Below are 22,438 nucleotides of genomic sequence, written 5' to 3'. Positions count from 1 at the left end.
TTATTTACAATTTTATTCTTACATTTTAATAATTTCATATTTTTATTTTCGACAGAAGAGACAGGTCCATGTATACACCGCATCATTAGGAATACTAGCAGATTAATTTGATAGTTTTTTTTAGAAATAGTTCTTTCTATATTTGTTATATATAATATATTACTAAATAAATGTTTATCATTCATCTCATCTTTCATTTCATTCATATTGAAATAATCATACTGAAATAATTTTGGAATTCACAATAACATTAATATATTTTAAAATTAAAACATTTATTCATTTTAATATGCATAACTCATCAAAATAAAATGCATGAAAGGAACAAAAAACAAAAAATATTCACAAATATAAAAAAGTAAAAAAGTAAAATTGTGACCAGTCTAATAAAAATATTTTATTTTAATACTGTTGCAAAACTTTTTGCTGAAAATTTTTAATTACACTTTCTTTGTGCTTAAGGCCAATAACTTGTTTGCTTAAATTAATTTCGATAATAAATACTAATAATTAATAAATATTAATAATTAGTAAATATTCAATATTTGTTTCAAATTAATGTAAGTTCATGGTTTCAATTCCTCAAAATCAGGTTTGGTTCAGATATAAAACAGAATTTTGTTTTATATTTTTAACTTACTGAGCCAGTGCGTGGTAACTAATGGTTTAGTGGTTTAGCAACCACTGTCAATAGTTTACATGGTTTAGAAACGACTGGTTTAGGATTTCATGTCCACTTCAGCCAATTGGATATTGAGCAGTAATGATATCAGATCAATGATCCAAAATGTGACGGGGTATTGCTGCTCATAAAGACAATGGTCAACTTATTTGCATAGTACAGTACATTCAATATCGATCTTCATTGGAAACTTACATTTCGATAGACTTTTACCAAAATTTGCATCACTCATTTACCCAATATTTCTTATTTTTAGCGGTGCCGATGTAAACATCAACGACCTCTTCTTCAAGCTGGAAAACGGAGTTGGTCTAAGTCTAGGAAGTTACTACGGAACCGTAGAGCCGATGAGGATGCAGACTTACCAGGAAAGTTGCCTGGCCTGATGTTCTTTCGAACTTTTCGTGACTTTGTGCTGTGTACCAAATATTTGATAAAATGACAAATCGTGCATAATTTATAATTTAATTCTCACTTGCTTTCATATTCTAAGAGGTAAGAGTCAAAAACATTTTTAGACGTAATTTTAAGGAATTGTGAAATAATGATGATATGTATGTATATAGGATGTTTGGAATAGTTAGGTTTATTGACTTATTAAATAGAAAATATAAATTTATATTGAGTTTTAATTAATTTGAAATTTGTCATGTATGAGATAGGACATTGAAAATTAGCTAGTTATTCTGATCCAGGACAGCAATTAGTAAATAACTGTAAAGCTAATTATTTAGCACTATTATTAATTAACCCTTCAGATATATTATAGTTGCCAAATGTTTCCTTTATATGATTTTCAAATTTTTTAAACAAATCACTTTTCATGCTTATTAAAAAATGCGTTTCTATTATACTTTGAGCACTGAATTGTTACATAACATAATGTTTATTCATTGAATTTGTGAAAATAAAAAATGACCAACCTCTCGCATAAATTTCATACAACCTACTCATTTTGAACAAATGTCTAATACAAGTACAATAAAACAAAATTATTTTCTAAAATGATCAAGTATGCATTAATCCTATTAATCACTTGCTACTGTCACAAAGTGTTGTCAACTAATACAACTGGTCATAGATCTGGTTACATAATTGGAGGAAAAACAGTGCCTATAACCCAATATCCATTCATCGTTTCTTTCCGTAGACAAGGAATGCACTTTTGTGGAGGATCAATTGTGAGTCGACGTTGGATATTGACAGCAGCACATTGTCTAAATCATATAAGTTATTTAAATAAGTGTGTGCCATCACTTAAAATAATTGCAGGATCTAGAAATTGTGAAAGCTATAAAAGCGATAAAAATTCCCAAGCCATTAGAGGAAAGAAATGCATCCTTCACGAAAATTACGTGTCAGGATCAGAACAAAACGATATCGGTATGGTTTACTTGAGAAGTCCATTACGATATACCAAATATGTGCAACAAGCTCCCATACCATCAATGAAAAATTCTCGTATAGACTTGAGTGAAAAGTATGACGAATGTACTGCAATCGGTTGGGGACGGACTTCAGTTAAATATGATGATTATGGATCAAATTTTCTTAAATCTGTTGAACTACCTTTGATATCTCATTCATCTTGCAGACAAAAATGGAGACGATACTCACGCACAGAGATAAAAGAAACACAAGTTTGCACATTTTCAAATCTTTATGAAAAAGGTGCATATAAAGGTGATTCTGGAAGTCCTCTGATTTGTGGAGAAAATCAAGTTGGAATAACATCTTTCACAGCAGAACCTGATATCGCAATGCTGCCAATTGTATTTACACGTGTTGATAAATATATAAAGTGGATTAAAAAAACAATGAAGTCAGGGTCTCCGACATATTATAAGTCACTTTATTTTGCACTTTTGTTAAATATAAATAAGACTATATTTTTGCAGTATCTGTAATATCGATGACTTTTGTTCAAAATTACAAAAATATAAAAACAATACATACTATAAACATGTTGCTGTCAATATTTTATTAGACGACCAATCTTTATATAAATTCGGACTATTTCCCTTAACAGTTCGTAATTTTCTGTCAATATTTACTATATTTTTTGATTGTAAATAATTAAAAAATATTTGTATCTTTAGTGTAATATGTCTAAAAATAACCCTGCAGGACTTTTTTTTATTGTTTATTTGTTTAACTTGTATACTTGTATTTTAGTCATATACATTTTATAAGTTGCCTTTACACTTATATTTTATTTGTTTGTATATATTTATATAGTGCATCATATATACTTTTCTTTGACTATAATGTTATAAAATTGGGTAAGAAGGACATTTTAGCCTTACAATATCCCTCTATAGCTCTTGCCTACCCTTCTTCCATTTTTTGCACTTCATAATGGTGTGCTCAGCATCCGCCCTAGTCACTCCACCCAAGCAATTAGGATCCAGCAGAATTTACAAAATTAATTATATTTTTCATCTGGTGCTCTCGAGTAATTTCGAGGTGTTAGACGAAAACTTCTCCTTACTTTGTAGTTTTGGATGGTAATCCAATGGTTTATCCATCCATATTTGATAAATTTATTATTAGAATTTATCTAATGGGGCTTACTTTTTAATAAACCATAATTTATTTTTATTTTGCTGAATTTTTATGAAGTTTTAGTCTTTTTATTTAAAATTGCTCTCATTTCCTTGTTAAATTTTGCTCAATTTTTTTATAACTTTATTTTAAAAAAGCATGTTATGAATGATATTTTTTTATTTGTCATTAAATATTTTATTTCTGAAAATATTTACTCCTGACAATGAAATTAATCAAGTGTGCATTAATATTTTTGTGTGTATTATTTCACTTGCAAGTGTCAGAATTAGAAGACAAAAGTGTAAATCGATCTGATTATATATTGCGTGGAAATGACGCATCGATTGAAAAATATCCATTCATGGTTTCACTCCAAAAACGGCGTCAACATTTTTGCGGTGGAACGATCGCCAGCGTGCATTGGATTTTGACGTCGGCAAATTGCCTAAAACGTGTGACTTTCCTTACAACTTGCTCGTTGAAAATAATAGCAGGATCTAGTCATAGCGTCGAATCCTATTTTGATCGTCCTACCAAACAGAAGCGAAAAGCATCTAAATGTTACATTCACGAAGGATATGATTCGAGGAAGAAATTTAATGATATCGGCATGATTTTGCTGGACGAGCCTTTTGAATTGTCAAATTCGGTGCAAGTTGTAAAACTGCCAAGAGACATCTACGTGAAGCAGGATTTATCATCGAAGTTTAGAGAATGCACGTTTATCGGCTGGGGTCAGAATACTATGAATGAAAGCCTGCCTTTTATATTAAATAATCTTCGATCAGTTACTTTACGCCCGATGTCGCATTCTTATTGCAAGAAAGCCAGGCTAACTAAAATGACATCTAATATTCGCAAAACTCATCTATGTACGTTACCAAAATATATGGAAATAGGTGTTAGCAAAGGTGATAATGGAGGTCCGATGATTTGTCAAGGTGAGCAATATGGCATAGCCTCCTATATACCAGGTTTAGATTCTAAACCTACTGTGTTTACTCGAGTTGATAAATATCTGAGATGGATTCATATTAGATTGAAATCTGGTGCACAGTTGTCAGCTAAATATGTATATTTTATGTCATGTATCAATTTTATTTTTTTGTATTTTACTGCATAATGGATGATATTAAATCAAACCAAATTTTAAACATAATTTTGTTTTATGTGATTTACTGTCATATGCTTATATGATGCTATGGATCGGATATGGCGATCAATTATTCAAGGAAAGTTCTTGGTAAGTGACTACATGAAAATGTGTACATTGATTAGTTTATATATCCTAGTAGTGACACTAGATGTTTGTATACTTCACTGTTTATTAAGTAATTCTCAAATTTATTTAGTTTTTATCAGATTTTTTTTAGTTTTATAAGAGCTTTATTTCAGTTAAATTTATATACATTATTAGACTATCATAGTTTCTAAGCCATGGTATTTCTACCCAAATTGATATTAATACATTTAGTTAAATTATACATATATACATTCTATATAAATTACACATATAAACATTTTATATAAATTACACATATATACATTTAAATTTTTATCAAATATTACGAAAAATGGTGGGAATTGCAAATTTTGTGAGTTTTTTGCGCCTGATTTAGTTTATTCAGTGTTCATATAGAACAGGTAAGCTCAAATCGTTTCGTATTTTCTGGGCTAATACTTTCATATATATTTAATATTTGTAATTCAACTAGTGGTGTATGGCATTCTAAAGCAAATTGCAGATCTTCCCGTATCGAAAATTATTTTTTTTAAAAAGGATTATTTTTTTGCTCTAACAAAATTAGATTTTTGAGAAATTTTAAATCAGCATGTCTCCTTATCAATACGAATCGAATTTTTTTTTTTAACTACTCAAATCGGTCTATATGTGTTCACGAAATCGTCGACGAAAATTTGTATTTGCACACACACACACACACACACATGCATGCACACATACACATACATACACATACATTCATTTTTTCTAAGGTAAGCCAAAATGTTCAGAAACCCCCAAAACGTCAAAATATATGAAAATTTTCATTTTTTATTTTTCTGCGATTACTTTTTTTACAAAACCTGAATATTTATTAAACTATATATGTTTAGTGCTAATTACAAAATTACAACCCAACCATGATTTTGTTATTTATTTGAATTAGTGAAAAAATTATTATAAATTTTGAAACTCTGAGTCATTCAAAAAACCTTATTCACTGCACCATTATTTAAGGATACAATCTATTATCAGTTGTATGAAAGGTTTGCATTGTATCCAAATTATGATTTACATTTTTGAACTATTCCTCATACATCTTCCATTGGAAATAAATATATTTATCTTTAACAAAGACCATAGTCATTAGATAAAACAGGCATTAAAACCATTTTTATCACATTTCATAAAATTTTTAGTGAATGTTATCGATTTTATGATTTTCTCATGAATCATTCCAAATGGTTGTAAAAACACCCTAATGATAGTTTACGACCATTTTTATCAGTTTCTTCTGAGACAACCATAATTTTTATTTGTTTCATATGTATTTATGATTTTGAAACTTCTGTTTATTATTGAGATTAGTATTATATATTGAAAACAACCCTGCACCTTGAAACTTCTTTAAATGAAAACTTTTTGATATAGACATTTGTTGCATACTAAAATAATATTGTCAGATGTTAGTAACTAAAATTGTTCGTTAAAAATCCTATAAAAATCCTTTAATTAAAATTAAAAAAAAAGTGATCTACGTGAATAGAACAAATTAACAATACATTATAAAATGTAGTTATACAACATCATATTCCACCTGTATTTTTTATAATTCAAAATTCCCTGGTTTACCCAATAAATTGCAAGTGATTAACAAGTAATTAGAAATTACTTTCGCAAAGTAACTATTGTATAAACTTGTGGTATGATTTTTGTCAAATGTTTAGAATTTTATTCTCATCAGGTGTTTGTTATTTGCCGAAGAACTCGAAGAACCTTTCACCAATTAAAATACAGTCTCTCGCGGCGACCTTTCATATCTGCAGATAATCACATCATTCTAAGTTTCTCAAAAATAATCTAGAGTAGTAATTAAAAATAAAAATTGATAAATGATTCGTAATTTGTAATAAAGAGTAATTATTAGAAATAGTGGTTTTAGAAATTTTTGCATACATACTGATACTAATAACATATTTATCCCAATCCCACACAAAGTTTTATGATTCATGACTATGTTTTTTTTCATATTTTTTATTAAAAATAGCTTACTAAATTATTTTATATTTTTATTACACATTTATTACTAAATTATTCTATAATACAAGTTCTGGAGAAAATAGATTTAAAAGCAATGTTTTGTTAAAAATTATTAATTTTTTCGTAATTTGTACTAAAAAAAATAATAATAATACTAATTGAATAATAACTACATTATTCAACAAATGCAAAATATAAAATTCATCGGTACGTTTTCTACAAAGAAAACACTGTATATAACCTTGATCTGGTATTTTGTCACAAATATATAACGATTTATTTAATTTTTTTGTGAGATTGATTTTTTTAATTCATTTTACTTTTTTATTTTCTATTTTCTATTGTTTACACCTTTGTCAAGATAAAGGTACTGTTAGTCCTTTTTACCCCATCCACGTGTAAGCTTTTATAAAAGTTAGTATTAAAATATCTTTTTCCATTTAAGTCCATTTAAATTTTGTTTTTAACCCACATAGTTTATAAAATTTTGATATAGATCTCGACTCTTTACCTCCAATTGATACCATAGAAATGTTTATTTAGAACGTGCCGTTTAATTTATTGTCACATTCGTAAAATTTATGATCACAAACTCGTTTATAAACTATAAAGAAAGAAATAGTTATCAGAATAATACTTGATCTGATTGTGAGAAAAAAACTTTCAATATTATGTTACAATATATCTTTGTACATTGTATTTTATTACTGGAGATGATAATGATCAGAGGATAGTGTTACAATTGGTTCAATTTGTAAAAGATACAACTGGGAATTATTGTATTTCAATAAAATTACTTGTAATAATAGATGTAGATAGAGATAATTCTTTTTAAACTATCACTAGTTACACGAACTATTTTTATTAATTTAAAAAGAAATTCTTCAAATAAAGATGAAAGTAACACCTCATATTTTTTCCAGTGCATCTATATAACGTTCTAGTCCAAATTATTTTTTACAAAAAATGTGGAAATGAAGATCAGTTGAAAAAACCTACAAATATATTCTTTCTACCATTACTTGCGTTATTGGCTAAGAATAATAAATTAAAGGAATTTCCATTACCAATTAACATCAATTATATAAATTATTATTGAATAAATTTATGCATTAAAAGCTTCCGCAAATAGTAAAAACAACTTCGAATTAAATTAACATTTTTGTTTAAGCGATTTTGTCCTTGATCCAATTAATTGCGTTTTAAAATCCGGTCGGACTTTTACAAGTAATATTAAATATAATGCACGAAGTCGTTGAAATACAATGTCAATAATTTTTTATTTGTTGGAGAAAAATCTGGTCATATTGGTCATTGAAAATATGGTCAAAATTAGAATATTTTAATATATTATAATTATAAGAATATTTTATTATATTTATTCTACTTACTTAGTATTAGTAGGGTTGTTATTATTATATAATAAGAAATTTCAATCTTAATTTTTTTCAATGCTATTAAATCTATACACTCAATATCCTATTTTAAAGAAAACTGCAAGTTTTCTTGCAGGACGATATTTTTTTAAATTTCTGGATAAATTTTAGTACTGGGTTCGTTCCCAGCATTGGCTAGCACTCTTTTCATCTATGATCTCACAGCCGGGGGCATTGCTGCAACATATGTATATATATATATATATATATATATATATATATATATATATATATATATATATATATATAATTACCGAACAAAAGAGAATGGTTAAAAAATAATTCTGTTTACACTTTAAACAAATAAATGAAAGTTTTGAATAATTCAAATCGGATGCCTAGTTCTCGAATCTCCAAAACGGCTGGACCTACCTTTGTCAAAATCTTCAGCACTTCTCCCCATCATTACGAATTGAATATGCTTTGTTCTCTCAAAAACACGATTTCCATTTTCAGCACTTTTTGCTCCGTATCTCCGAAACGGTTAGACCTGCCTTTGCCAAAAACTAATCAGCACATCTCCCTATCAATAAGAATCGAATATATTGTGAATCATTCAAATAGATTGATCCGTGCGCCCCAAAAATGTGGACAAAAAATTGTATCCATACACACATACATTTTCTAAGGTATGCCAAAATGTTCAAAAACCTCCAAAACGTAAAGATATGCATAAATTTTCAATTTTGAAGTTTGGACGATTATAATACCTTACTCTAGGTAAGTTAAAAATTTGTATCCTCTAATGATTAGAGAATTAGAGTCGAACCCTTCGCCAGCCAAAATATTATTATTCTCTTGGAAGAAAGTTCTCTATTACACCGAAAAGAAAGTCGCATATTATAAGTATAACACTTGCAACTATGCATTCTGGAAGATCTTTCGAGGACGGATATGCGAATGCGAAAAGAAAGTTCGTAATTACGAAATATTTTCTTTCCATCTTTTTATTTTTGCACACTGGTTTCTGGTCGTCGGCCAACTTTTGTACGAACAAAATCATGATTCATTAAGAGCAATACATCATTTATGTGCCAATTTAAAAGAACAGATTATTATCGGCCGAGCAAGTATTACACTCCGAAGAATGTATCACATTTACATTCTTGGCGTTCTATTTTTTTGTTATATAAATTGTGGTCTTGGGCTCATGTGTTGGATTACAGATCATTTTATAAGATACTTATAATGAATACATGCCTTGGATTTTTTTTATTAGTGGGTTATTAACACCTAATAATAACCTATAGATATGCTAATAATAGAAAATAAAAGGTTCTGCAGTAATTATGATACAATTTGAATACATAGTCAAATATTGGAGCAAAATCTAATGCATCATCAGAAGATACAATCAGAAAATGCTAAATATTCTTGTTCACTAGATGATTTGTGTTTATTTAGAACAGAATAATTAAAAACTCAATAACATATCGATTCATTATAATTTTATATTTCACACATATCTTTCAATAAAAATCTCACTGATCCAAATTTCATTTGCGTTTACAAGAGAAAACCAATCTTTTGATTCTGAAATTAGCACCTTATTACCATACATTCGCAAAAAGCAACTTGTAATTCAATTTCTATTAACAAACTAAATGAATTATCACGATTTGTACTAAATCCAATAGCCAAAAGAAATCCAAACGTAATGTAATAACTATGAAACAATAAGCAAATCATTGTATTATCAGAACTGTAATTATCCGGACATTCACTTTTCTGACAATATCTCCGGGCTGGAAATATTCTAAAACAAAAATGCTTTTAGAGAGATACTATTTTGGAAGTTGGGATATGATTCATATGAGAATTATTTACTTTCTTCGAATACGTAGAACGTCCCTGAAGTGTTTTTTGGGGAATCTACCTTTCCTCGGGTAACTAAATAATAATAAACCATGTTAATTTTGTGTAAAAGTAATGATAAAGACTAGTAAAAGAAGAGTAATGTTTTTCATTTTTATTCAAGATATGAGGAGCAAATAACTAAGGGTAAAAAAAATCAAAGAACTAATTATCTTTCTAGTAGAGACTCCCTGCTATTCGTATACTGTAACTAATCCTGAAATCTAAATAAATTCACTTATTATTTTAATATCATATTTAAATCATCATTTATGATATTTTAGTGATTATCTTTTATGATTGCGATGTTATAAAACAGGTACTTGATGATACAAAAATATTTACTTATGAAGCTTACACATTATTAATAAAAATTGTTGTTCAAAAACCAGACGGCCTTCGTTTGAATAAATTAGAAAAGTTATGTGCATAAATACATATCAATTAATTAAATTTGATACATGATTCGCGATTTAAACTGGTTAATTTTGGCAAATCGTTTGAGGTTTGTTATTCGACGAAAATATTTATTTTTAGATAGAAAATAATATTTCTGAAAATAGAGTCATATAATGAGTAAACACAGCGTAATAAACAATTCCAGATACGATCGAATAATTTTAATCCCAACTTTAGCCAGCTCGGTAGCACGCAGTATGATACCAGATTTTTACTTGATATCATAAATCTCAAACATGATCTTAAATGAAAATAAAAATTAAGTTTACATTTACAAAATACAAGTTCTAGTTCTAAATTAATTAAAATTATAATCGATTGCTATTATTCACTTAGGTTAGGCATGATTGATAATTAGTAAATTATTTTATTCTAAATCTAAATATTTCAATCTCAAATATTTAATCATTACCTAAATATGTTAAACATCTCTCGACATCCTCATTCACAAAATGACTATTCATAAAAAATCTCATAAATATTGTGCACTATTGAGTTACATATTTGAGACGTTTATTTTTCGTATAGATAGAATCGGCTATTATACTTGTCTAGACGAAAAAATCATAAAACAAAATATTTTTGGAACCGTTAATAAAGGTCTTATTTGTATTTTTTGAAAACATCCCTCAAAATATTGAACAGGCAATTATTAACTGCATTCCTTGTGTTTTAAATGAATACCAGGACATATATAATTACAGTTCAAAAATGGGATTATTGTTTTTGGTATTTGAAATATTTTTATGTTAAGCAATAGTTTTGATATGACATATAGTCATGTATGATGTTTTTAATTTTCAACGATTTGTATTTACTTCAATAATTTTCGTTTTCCTGGTTTGAAGTTGATACATTCTCGATTTCTGTGTCGAAAAGTACAGAATAAATATATTTTAATACAATTTTTTCAAGATTTGACTGCTAATATTGTAAATAATTTGTTTTGCGTATAGATTTTGGAAAGAAAATTTGAATATCACAATAATGCTACTAATAGTTCTTGTTAAACAATACATCCTACAACCCCTAAATAATGAATAATAAAATTTAAAAAAAAATTTTTTCAAAGGAGGCTCTCTGTTCTGAAATTTAAAAATCAAAAACACATTAATACTAGTATATATACATAAATGATTTATTATCAAGGCGCCTTTTTATGACCTAAGTATCCTGGGGTTTGACTAGATTTACCGCATGCAAAATGCAAACAAAAATTTCCAAATTTTAGCAAAACCAGGTACCTGGGTCCTGTCATAAAACAATTATCTTATTTATCTGTTTACTAAAAACAGTATCGTAAAATGCAAATTGCTATTTGGTAATAACAGGAAACAGTTTCAAATAAATATAAATTTTGATGGCATTCCGACGTATTGTCTGATTATTTATTAGTAATTTTATTAATTAAATTCATTATCGCAATATTGTTCGAACAATATGATTAGTTTTTGTTTTAATATTTTCGAATAATTACGAAGTTTGTTTTGGAATAGGAAATACCATTGCTTTTATCTTTTGTTTAATTACTGATTAATTACTCAGAATATTTTGATTAATATTTTTTGTACATGTCTAGAGAGGTGTATACTTTTTTGGACTTGTAGAAAAATGAATAAAACAGATGGAGTAATTTTCATTGTCCCAGTTAAAATAATTTATATAAAAATAGGTGTAAGTGGCATTAACTTCTCGATACTTAGTCTATAAAAATCAGTGCCTATCTTAAGATTTAGCTACATAGATAACTTTTTACTAAATACCAATCAATACAAATCTCTATCTCTTTCAAAATATGAATTTCGAATCATCCATCACCAAATTAAAAAAAAATATGATTTATTCTAAAGTGTCAGACAGCGCGTCGCGTAGCAAATTTCTTTTTGATAAACTGCATATAACAAATTATGTAAATTGAATAAATAAATCGGATTTTTAATCACGTACAAAATTTAGAAATTATGTAAATTTTAAGATTGGGTAATAGCTATCACTGGATCGGACAACTTTCAGATGATTAAAATTATTAAATAAATGAGAAGCTACAACTCTCTTGTAAAATTAACATAATGCAGATAAATGTTTATTACTGAAGACCATATTAGTATTGTTAATAGGTAAAGAAATTAGTATTATGTAAATATAAATTATGATAAATGATAAATATTGCATAAAAGTTGGAAAATATTTTCAAGAAGTATTAAAAAAATCATATGAGCATTTTTTTTTCCAGAAAACAATAGCAAGGAATCTGCGAAAAAAATTTGTGAATACGAATATAATACACATACACTCACGCGTTCATTTTCCTATGGTATTGATACTTAAAAATTAACATAAATTTTTAGTGTCAAATTATTTGCAATTACTATACGAAAAGTTAATAATTAAAATAATTACATATTTTCTCTACAGTCTTCTTGACGTAGGGATCTCGAGTAGTACTGAAACTATATGGCTTGGATGTGTTTCCAGTTTTAAGTGAGAATAAAATTTGCCAAAAAGAAAAATTATATCCATTTTTAACTTTCCGTAGGGTAGTAACTTCCCGTAGGGTAAGTTATAGTAGTTGCAAAAAAATCGAAAATGAAAATTTTTATATATCTTTACGTTTCAGAGGTTTCTGAATATTTTGGCATACTTCAGAAAAAATGGATGTATGTGTGTGTGTGTGTGCATGTGTATGTGTGTGCATGTGTATGTGTGTGCGTGTGTATGTGTGTTCGGATACAAATTTTTGTCGACGATTTCGGGAACACGGATGAAGCGATTTGAATAATTCAAAAAACATTCGATTTGTATTGCAGACGTGCTGATTAGTTTTTGACGAAGGCAGGTCTAACCGCTCCAAAGATATGGGGCAAAAAGTGCCAAAAACGGTAACTCAGATTTTAAGACAACGAAGCGTCGGATTTGAATAACTCAAAAAACATTTTACTTGTATTGACAAGATGGGTTCCGTAACAATGCTAATCCGTTAGACGGCGGCGCGGCGCTAACGCGCTTTGATATTTGGTCTATATGGAGTTAAAGCAGTACAATTGCTTTAAAAAAAAGTTCAGAATTTCCAAAATATTTCAAAATACACTTTTTTTCAAAAAGTCTTTTTTTCAAAAAAAGTAAATTTTTATCAAAAATTTATAGTTTCTCAAAAATCTAATTTTTCAGAGTAAATTTTTTTCAAAAATGTTAATCTTTTTAAAAAAAAAATAGTTTTTGGTACGGAAAGTTCCACCAATTTGCCTTGAGGCACGATGCAATGCGCCCCACTAGTTAATTGTATTTATGTATATCTACTTTCTTTTGTGTAAAATGTATGGAATTCGTTACGAATAAAATCCACCTTCGCCACGGTTAACCGTCCGCCGTCCACCGTCAGTCCGTCCATCGTCAGTCTCACCTTGCTATCCTTGAGCTGCTGGACAAACGAACTTTACATACCAACTTTACTACATTATTGCATACGATGAATGTAATGAAACGCAAATCTCCAACCCGTTGCCATTTATCGCCGATTATTTATTCTAATCAATGTCATATTATTCTTACAATTCACAATTGTCATTGCTCGATAGGAAGTCAACAAATTTTTACGTCTATTAAACATCAACAATTATAATCATCCAATGCCTTAAGTATCTGCAAATGTAATTCTAATTATTGTATTTGTTTTGATCTCGCAGCAATTAGCGGCGGATGTCGATTCGAGCAATTATTGAAACTAGTTTTCTTGTCATCATGGACAATTTGTCGTTTAACTTATCGCTTTTTTATTCATCTAATAATAATAGATGATCGATAATAGTCGTTAAATATTTTTTAACATTGTAAATTTACTCAAACGTATCTATGAGCAAATATATATTGTATGTTCTCTATGGTTCTTCCATACACAAACACAACTGAAGTGAACATTTATTCATTTTTTTTCTTATAAATTACAATCTGTCTAAATAGAAAAACATTGAGTAATTAATTAAATTAATTTGACAAATAACATATTAAATTTTAAAAGGAAAACCCAGTGGTTCACCTTTTATTAGTGTACGAAATTATATTTTAATTTTGGTGTAAAAAAAAGAAACTCAAATATACATACGATTATAAATAAAGTACATTACACAGACTACATATACACATACATACACACACCTATTTTAAATAATATGGTAGAACAACTTATTACTGATTAATATGTTAGATCTATTAATTGTATTCTTTTTAATCTTATATTATGTGTGGTGTTGTAAAGACTTGCAATCAGTTCGTTTGGATGGTGGCCAATTTTAGTCTTGAAATTATGGGCACTCTTTTTAATTTCTTCACTGATTGTGAGTGTTTCGGTGGCTTGGTGAATTAGCCATGTCGGTACATACCTTGGCGCGGATATTGCTTGTCTGAGTATTTTATTTTGAAATCGTTGCATTATTTGTAAGTTACTGACTTTAGCAGCACCCCATAGATGGGTGCCATACATCCAAACTGGTTTGAGACATTTATTCATATAATTTGCAATTTTTTAAATGTAAGTATCCCTAGAAATTTACCAGAAATTAAGTGGAAACTAATGTCGTAATGTATTAAGTGAGTCTGTATCTAAGTCTGTATTTATATAAAACATAAATTAAAAGAATATTTGTTTTCTCCTCTGAATATTTTTTTGGTCCACATTGTTTTTGGGATGGACTTGAGTTAACGGATGAGGTATCGTTTGTCCAAAAACCAGGGTTGATGTTGATCCACATCTTGTTGTTGTGTTTTATGTCTTGGAATACATTTTACGCTCTGGCAGTTAGGTGAATCACCTCGTTCAAGTTCCAATATAGTGCACACAGACTTGGCTCATATGCATACTGCACAGACGATGTAAGGTACATCATGGTCACCTTTAAGAAAAAATGAAATAACAAAATATTGAACTATCATAAACAAAATTGTGGTGGACTGAGAAAGCCATTCAGCATCAGAACTGGGCAACAAATACAAGATAAGAAATTGAACAAAATTTTCTAAAATGTTGCAATTTGTAAAATTGTCTACAAACCAGAAATGAATCATTGGTATATGAGAACTGACGCAAGTCGCCAACTTTGGCAAACACTTACATGATCCATTTCTACCATATCTAACAATATTTATTTATCGCATGTTCAATATACATTTCACAAAAAAAATCTTCACGAGAAGATGCGATTGAGTTGATCCTACAACAATCCTCTGATGCAACATCCTCTGCAGACAGGTAAAATATTTCACACAACATTTTTACTCTCGGTTCGCCGGTGACAATGCGCTAATGCAGTGATTTATAGAGCCGCTTTAATCTGAATTTATTTTTTAAGATTATAAAGATTATAAATAAATCGAAGGCTGGAAGGAGGCATAAATTAGTGGCGATTACCGCATTTTGAAAAAGATTCACAAATATATATATATATATATATATATATTGAAAAAAAAAAAAAAAAAAAAAAAATATATATATATATATATATATATATATATATATTGAATTTTATATATTTTTATGAATTTTTGAAACATAGTAAATTTCTAGCCAATTCTGCATTGTTTTCATCCATTTAATTCACATACTTATACCAGAGTACAAGAGTCAACTTATTACCTGCCTAACATTTAAGAAAATTTCAGCAATATAATTGGTTATCCAAATCCCATTAACCAATAAAAACAAACATAACTTAAGCAAAAACTTTATTTACCTTTGTATTATGAACAGGATGATTCTCTGTCGTCAGTCATCCACCTTACCTCTCATTCACTCTTTCATACCTGACTTACCTGTTGAGGCTTGACAACGTTGATGTGTTTGAAATGGATTTTATAACTGTTTTTTAATCGAATCTTACGTCGCAGTTATGATAGTTTAGTCGTATGAATAATATTTCTTCTGATTAATCGATGGATCGGTATTTGTAATGTCAGTATGGATATGGATACCAGGTACTGGAGATCCGAGGTAAATGATAATGTTATGGTTAAGCAAGTTCACTGAGATTTCTGTATATAAATTTATATAAAAAAAATTGTAATATACTATCTGTAAAATGATTTATTGATTGATTAAATTAATTTAACTAAGTAATACTAATTTTAAGTACCTCACAATACAAACTTTTTTGTTGCATCTAATGCATATTACATCAGAGTTAATATCTATTAGGGTAATTTTTTTAGTTGAAATACCGATGAGTTCTGGTAAAATAATTATAACAATCCTTGTTTATTATTATCAAATTTAGTACATATTTTCATAAATTAGAAAACGTACCAATGGGTGGTTCTCTAAAAGCATTATGCCTAGTTTAAGTCTCATATTAATTACTAAATGCATTTTAATTATAACACAGATGGTAATTTAAAAATGAATTAAAAATAATCATTGGTAAAACTCCGATGCATATTTTGAAGAATCAAAGTGTGTTTAATGTAGGTGTTGAAACATCTTTGGAATTATTGCGAAACGATTAAATTTATTCATCATTAAATTTTAATCAGTGCATCTTCAAAAGCATTTCATTTTCTTTTTTTTTACATATTATTTTATTAATAGTTTCCGTTTTTACATTATATAATATTTTTGATATTTTTGTGAATTATAATTTATACTATAAGTTTTAGCAGTGACCAGTATTTTTTATATTAAATGCCGTTGTGTTGTTAACAAATCTTCTTTATTTTAGCTTACAAAATATTTAACAATATCTTCTAAGCATTAAAATAAAATGCCCATAAAATAGTCAGACATCACCATATCATAAAAGTACTTCTATGTCTGTAAATCATTATCAGCATTTTGGAAATTTTAAACACATTATGCAGAAAATGTACAGTTCTAGGCCTTTTTTAAGTTTAATTGTTTTTAAGTCTAACAAAGTTGAAAAATTGGATTTGTATCTAGTAAGACCATTCCAATCATTTGTAAAAAAACAATGCTTGTTCTGAAAAACAAAATTTATCTAAAAATTGACTCTGTACACTAGTTTAATAATATATATATATATATATATAGTATATAATTTATAATTAACAAATACTTTTAATTTTATATTATTGGATATAAAAATTCATACAGAGTCTGTTCAACATTGTACCTGTCACAACAATAATGTAAAATTAGTTGGAAGCTAAAATCTAGCTTTATGACGCTTTGATAAAAGCGTCAGTAATTTAAAATTATTGTCAAACTATTAAATTTATCATAAAATATAGAAAACACTAGTACTTTTTTGAAAAAAAAAGTAGTTTTAAATAATTTAATTTTCGTCGCAGTAATAACGTTCAACAATCCTTCTTTATTTCAGCTTACAAAATATTAAAGTTTCCTAAAAATTAAAGGTATATTGTCCATAAAATAATCAGTAATTTCCATATCATAAAAGTGCATTTGTGACAGTAGATCGTTATCAACATTTTGGAAATTTTGAACACATTATACAGAAAAAAATAGTTTATACCTAGAAGTACAACGTGAACTCCTCCGTGGATTAGTGGTTGGAGCTATGGGATTTTGATCAGAGGTCCCAGGTTCGATGCAACCATAAATAAAACAACAAATAAACATAGTTGCAACCCATAAACAAATCAGTATAATGGATGCAATAGTTTCGTTTGCTATCTAAGAAAACGACCTTCATTACAACAGCTTATAAACCTTTTGTTCCAATAATTTAAATTAAAATCAACTTGATTCTTGGAAGATATGTTTAAAAAACACATCAAATTTTTCAATTATAATTTACAAAAAAAGTATTTAAGTCAAAAATTATCACAACAGCTTATATCCCTGTTGTTCCAAAAATTTAAAAAAGCAGTCAAAATTCAAAATCAACTTGATTCTTGGAAGATATTTGTAAAAATACCATCAAATTTTTTAATCATAATCTACAAAAAAGGTATTGTCCATTCATAAAAAGCATGTTACACATCCTCATTTCCTGCATTTTTATATCCCACATAACCTTCAGGAACCCTAATAAATTTAATTAATAATTCCGTAAACAGTTCAGCTCGTGCCGCGCACGGTTCGGTCTCCAGGCATCGCGATCACCGAAACCTGGCGGACTTGGCGGCAGGTTCTCGTCGCCGATGTCCCTCGCCAGGAGAGTCGCACACGCACACATCGACGGTCCCCACTTGACTCGAAAACTTTTGTGGACGACTATTGTGAATGCTACAACAAACTGATTAGAGGGAGAGCTGGGGGAATAATAACAAAAGAGATACAGAGTGAAAGACAAAAACATTTGGAGTTAACCTTATTAAAAAAATTTTGCATGGTAGTAATCGTGTAATTGCTTGCTAGGATTGATGGTTGAAGTTCAAAACATTTTTTGTACATTCTATTTTTTCAGTCATATTTTTTCTTAATTATTAAATATTACATTTATCATAAAAGTAACATGACAAGTAAAACTTGTAATAAAACCCAATCAACTTTTAAAATACAAAATCTTCTGTTTGTCAAGGATTTTGAGGCTCTTTGGCGAGTCAGTATGGGTGATCATCGATGCTCTCTGTTAAGTGAGTAAGGGTGATCATCAATGCGGCTTTTGTACTTTTTTGAGTGAGTTCGTACTTCATGATTTATTGTACTGAAATGATATATATAATCATTGTCATATAGTAGCAATATATATTTATGTGGAATAATTGTCGAATTATAATCAGAAAAAATATTGATTAACGATACTAATTTTTAGGATCTTGTTTTGATTGAATTTGAATTTACTTTTCGAAGGACCAATTGTAAAACACCTAATTGATAACTGTATATATTAATTTTATAAGTTATAATAGTATTTACAACAAATTTAATATGTTTTTGATTACGTATTGATTGAATTGATTTTGGTTTTATAATTAATCAATTGATGATTTTTTGTTTTCTTTTCGCATAACCGCCTACTTTGATCGGCGCGAACAAATCAAAAATCTTGGGAAAAAATCAGCAAAATTACAATATTGGCTCATCTATATATGTAAAGGAGTAGAAATGAACCATTTTAAACTTATTCAGATTCTGTAGATCAGGAGTAAAATTCACGCCGCCAATGACAGTTTCATCGAAGAACTCTACTGGCGTAGATCTCAATTTGGGATTAAAATTACTAAATTGCTAATTCGAGCATGGTTTCCTATGTAAATATGATAAGAACTGCCTGAGAAGGAATGAAGAATATAAAATAGAACGACACCATAATTACGACAACATATTAATTAGTACCTCTTGCAAAGTGTTGAAGAAGAAATGTGTCTTCTGCACCAGATTGTGAAAAGAACATAATACAGAATTGGATTCATAATAAAAAATTTGGGATTGAAGAAAAAATAGTGATGGCTGGGATGAAAACAAATGGTAATAATCTACATTTTGAAAAAAGATATAGGATGTCAAAAACCAAAGTAAAGGACACGAAAGGATAAATACAGTAGCAAAGTTGAGGGTTAAGGGATAAATTATTCAGAAGAACACAATCTCGTTGTGCAACTGTTTTAGGTCGATCAAAAGTCATAATTTGGGTTCTAAAAATTTGGTACTCTCGTACCGCGGATCTGAATCAGGATTGGTCATCAGTAGAGTTTTTTATTTCATTGTTGGTAATTTTTTTAAATTTTTATATGAATTTCTTGTCAGTAGTTTGCTCGCCTGTAGATATTCAGCTTATTTTTCAGTTTCTTTTACTAGATCGTCAAACATCATGACCATATCATAAAAGTACATCAATGAGCAACGACTGTAAATCATTATCAGCATTGTATTCAAGTTTCAGCTGGCTCGATAAAGTTTCTTTAATAATCTAGGCGGATATTCAGTTTGTTTTTCACAAAAGTCCTTGTTTTCTTTACTAGATCGTATATTTAGCTCGTTACTTGAAAGTTTTTTATTTTATCTTCTAAGTAGACATTTAATTTGCTCATCATCACTAATACCATCTTAGTACCATAGTCTAAGTGGACCACTATTGTCTGTTTAAATTTACTTTCAGTCAAATGTATTATTAACTTCCTGTAATCGAAAGTTATAGTAATCGAAAAAAATTGAAAGTAATTTGTTTATATATCTTTACGTTTCAGAGGTTTTTGAACATTTTGGCATACCTTAAAAAAACGGATGTATGTGTGTGTGTGTGTGTGCGGATGCAATTTTTTTATACATATTACCACAATGTAATTGGCTAAGTTATAATTTTGACTTTAAAAACATTGTGAACTTATTTTAACAACCAGCAGATCTTTTCTAAGCGTCTAGTAATCCTCATTGGAGGGTTATCTACCATGACAACTTTTATACTCAAGTACAACACTATTTGATTTAATATTGAACCAAACAGCCATAGAACAACAATATGTTCTGAATGCTGTTAAATAATGTTAAAAAAAAATCGTATGGCAACTTCAGAGACCTTTCCCAAAGACCTTGTCTATACTTACCCAGCTCTCTATCTATATTATAAAATCACTAACACGTTGACCTGCGACCACACAGACGCTTGTCGACAAGCGGACCTTTTGCCTCTGTGCATGTGGGCGTGCTTGGGGTCCCAGCCGAAGACCATTCGACCGGTGTTGTCGAGTACCATGCAATCATACGTCCCTCAACACTGCCAAAGAGCGGTGGAACTGTTTATACTGGTAAATGGAAACTGATTCCAGTTCTCTTCCTGAGCAAAAGTGAAATGAAAGGCGACGTCGACGCGTGAATTTGTTATGCAAAGTGCAACACGTGCAGGATATATGTCCAGGATCGGATTTATATAAAAATTATCATAATTATCATAATTGACTTATTTGAGTGAGATTTTAAAGTGATTGCTAAATTGTGCTTGTAACGGATAGTAAGTGGTTTGAAACAAGACTTTGTGTTAACGTTTTTTTTGACTTGATGGAATAGGATATATACAATTTTATAAGGTAAGCAGTATTAATAATTATATTTTTACTATGGATCAAATCTATTTTAGTTTAACGACAATAACATTAAAACCACCACTGGGCGGTCTGATATGCCCTTTCTATTTATATTAATCAAAAAATTACTAGATGTCATATTTATAGACAGTTGTAATTACTTAATGAAATAAAATATATATATATATTTTTACTTTATCTAATTGTAAACAATATATGCAAACTATTGGAAGTTACAATCAGATGTCTGCATCTTCTTGCATAGTTCTTTGTTATGATTCTGTATTTGAATTTATACACAGAGATTTTAAAATCCTAATTGTAATACAGAGATTGTGTATTTAAATTGTATCAAAAATCAAGGACTAGTATTATTTCTCCCATATTATTTTTTCCACAAATTTTATACCTATATTACTTTTATTGCCATGGTTCTTTATGATAATTTTGTATTTGAATTAATATTACTTTATTTTTATTGTGCTCTAGTTTGATTCAGTAATAAGGCTTAATGTGTAATTAAAATACTTAAGAAATTGAAATCTTTTCATATAAAACTAAAATGTAATAAATAAAAGTTATTAATAATAATCAGAATTAACTGAGTAAATTGCCCTTCAAACAGTATAAAATTATGATTTTGATTTATTTGTCTACATTTATTCATATAGAGATATTTATAATATCGATTTTATGGCATTTAAAGAAAAATATATAACCAGATAATTAATTAGCAATAATCAAAATCTATTATATTTCTATTCTATTTACTTGAATGCAGATTCATAATTTATCATATTTTTAATTTCGTAGCTTGTAAAATAAACTGATTTTTTACCAATTTTATAAATTGGTTGTGCAAATTAATCAAATCTTAATTATATAAACTCAGATATATAATTTATTATATGTATTTTGAAATTGCTAGTTTATTTACTCGGCTAGTCCTTTGTCAATTTTTTAAAACTGCTGTTATTATTAATCAAAAGTAATAATTTAACACACAGTAAATTTAATATACAATAAATTATAAATCAGCATTTTAATGAACACAATTCTGATTTATAATTTCTTGTATGTTAAATTTATTGTGTATTAAATTTGCTCGTTTGTTATAATTTTTTTATATATATATATTTTTTTTTATAAAATTGTCATATTGATAAATCAAAAATTAAAATACATCTTATTTATATAAATCCAAATTTATAAATCAGTCATATTTCAAATTTCCTGGTTGGTTAACTATACTCATTTTATTTGCTA

The 22,438-nt window shown here is 28.3% G+C and overlaps 2 protein-coding genes across 2 annotated transcripts; both read left to right on the top strand.

Annotated features, from left to right (window-relative positions):
* Positions 1-1,686: 1,686 nt before the first annotated feature.
* Positions 1,687-2,589, top strand: LOC113370266 (chymotrypsin-1-like). The gene has a single exon (XM_026610939.1). The coding sequence runs from the start codon at positions 1,687-1,689 to the stop codon at positions 2,587-2,589; it is 903 nt and encodes a 300-aa protein (XP_026466724.1).
* A 939-nt stretch (positions 2,590-3,528) lies between these two features.
* On the top strand, positions 3,529-4,366 carry LOC113371496 (mast cell protease 4-like). The gene has a single exon (XM_026612121.1). It carries the CDS (start codon positions 3,591-3,593, stop codon positions 4,350-4,352), a length of 762 nt encoding a protein of 253 aa, XP_026467906.1. The 5' UTR covers positions 3,529-3,590; the 3' UTR covers positions 4,353-4,366.
* Positions 4,367-22,438: the final 18,072 nt, after the last annotated feature.

The sequence above is a fragment of the Ctenocephalides felis genome, unplaced genomic scaffold, assembly GCF_003426905.1.
Source record: "Ctenocephalides felis isolate EL2017-DRISC unplaced genomic scaffold, ASM342690v1 CF-g0.4_SCAFFOLD_01492, whole genome shotgun sequence".
NCBI lineage: Eukaryota > Metazoa > Arthropoda > Insecta > Siphonaptera > Pulicidae > Ctenocephalides > Ctenocephalides felis.
The sequence above is the reverse complement of the archived record's forward strand: the minus strand, read 5'-3'. Positions and strand labels throughout refer to the sequence as shown.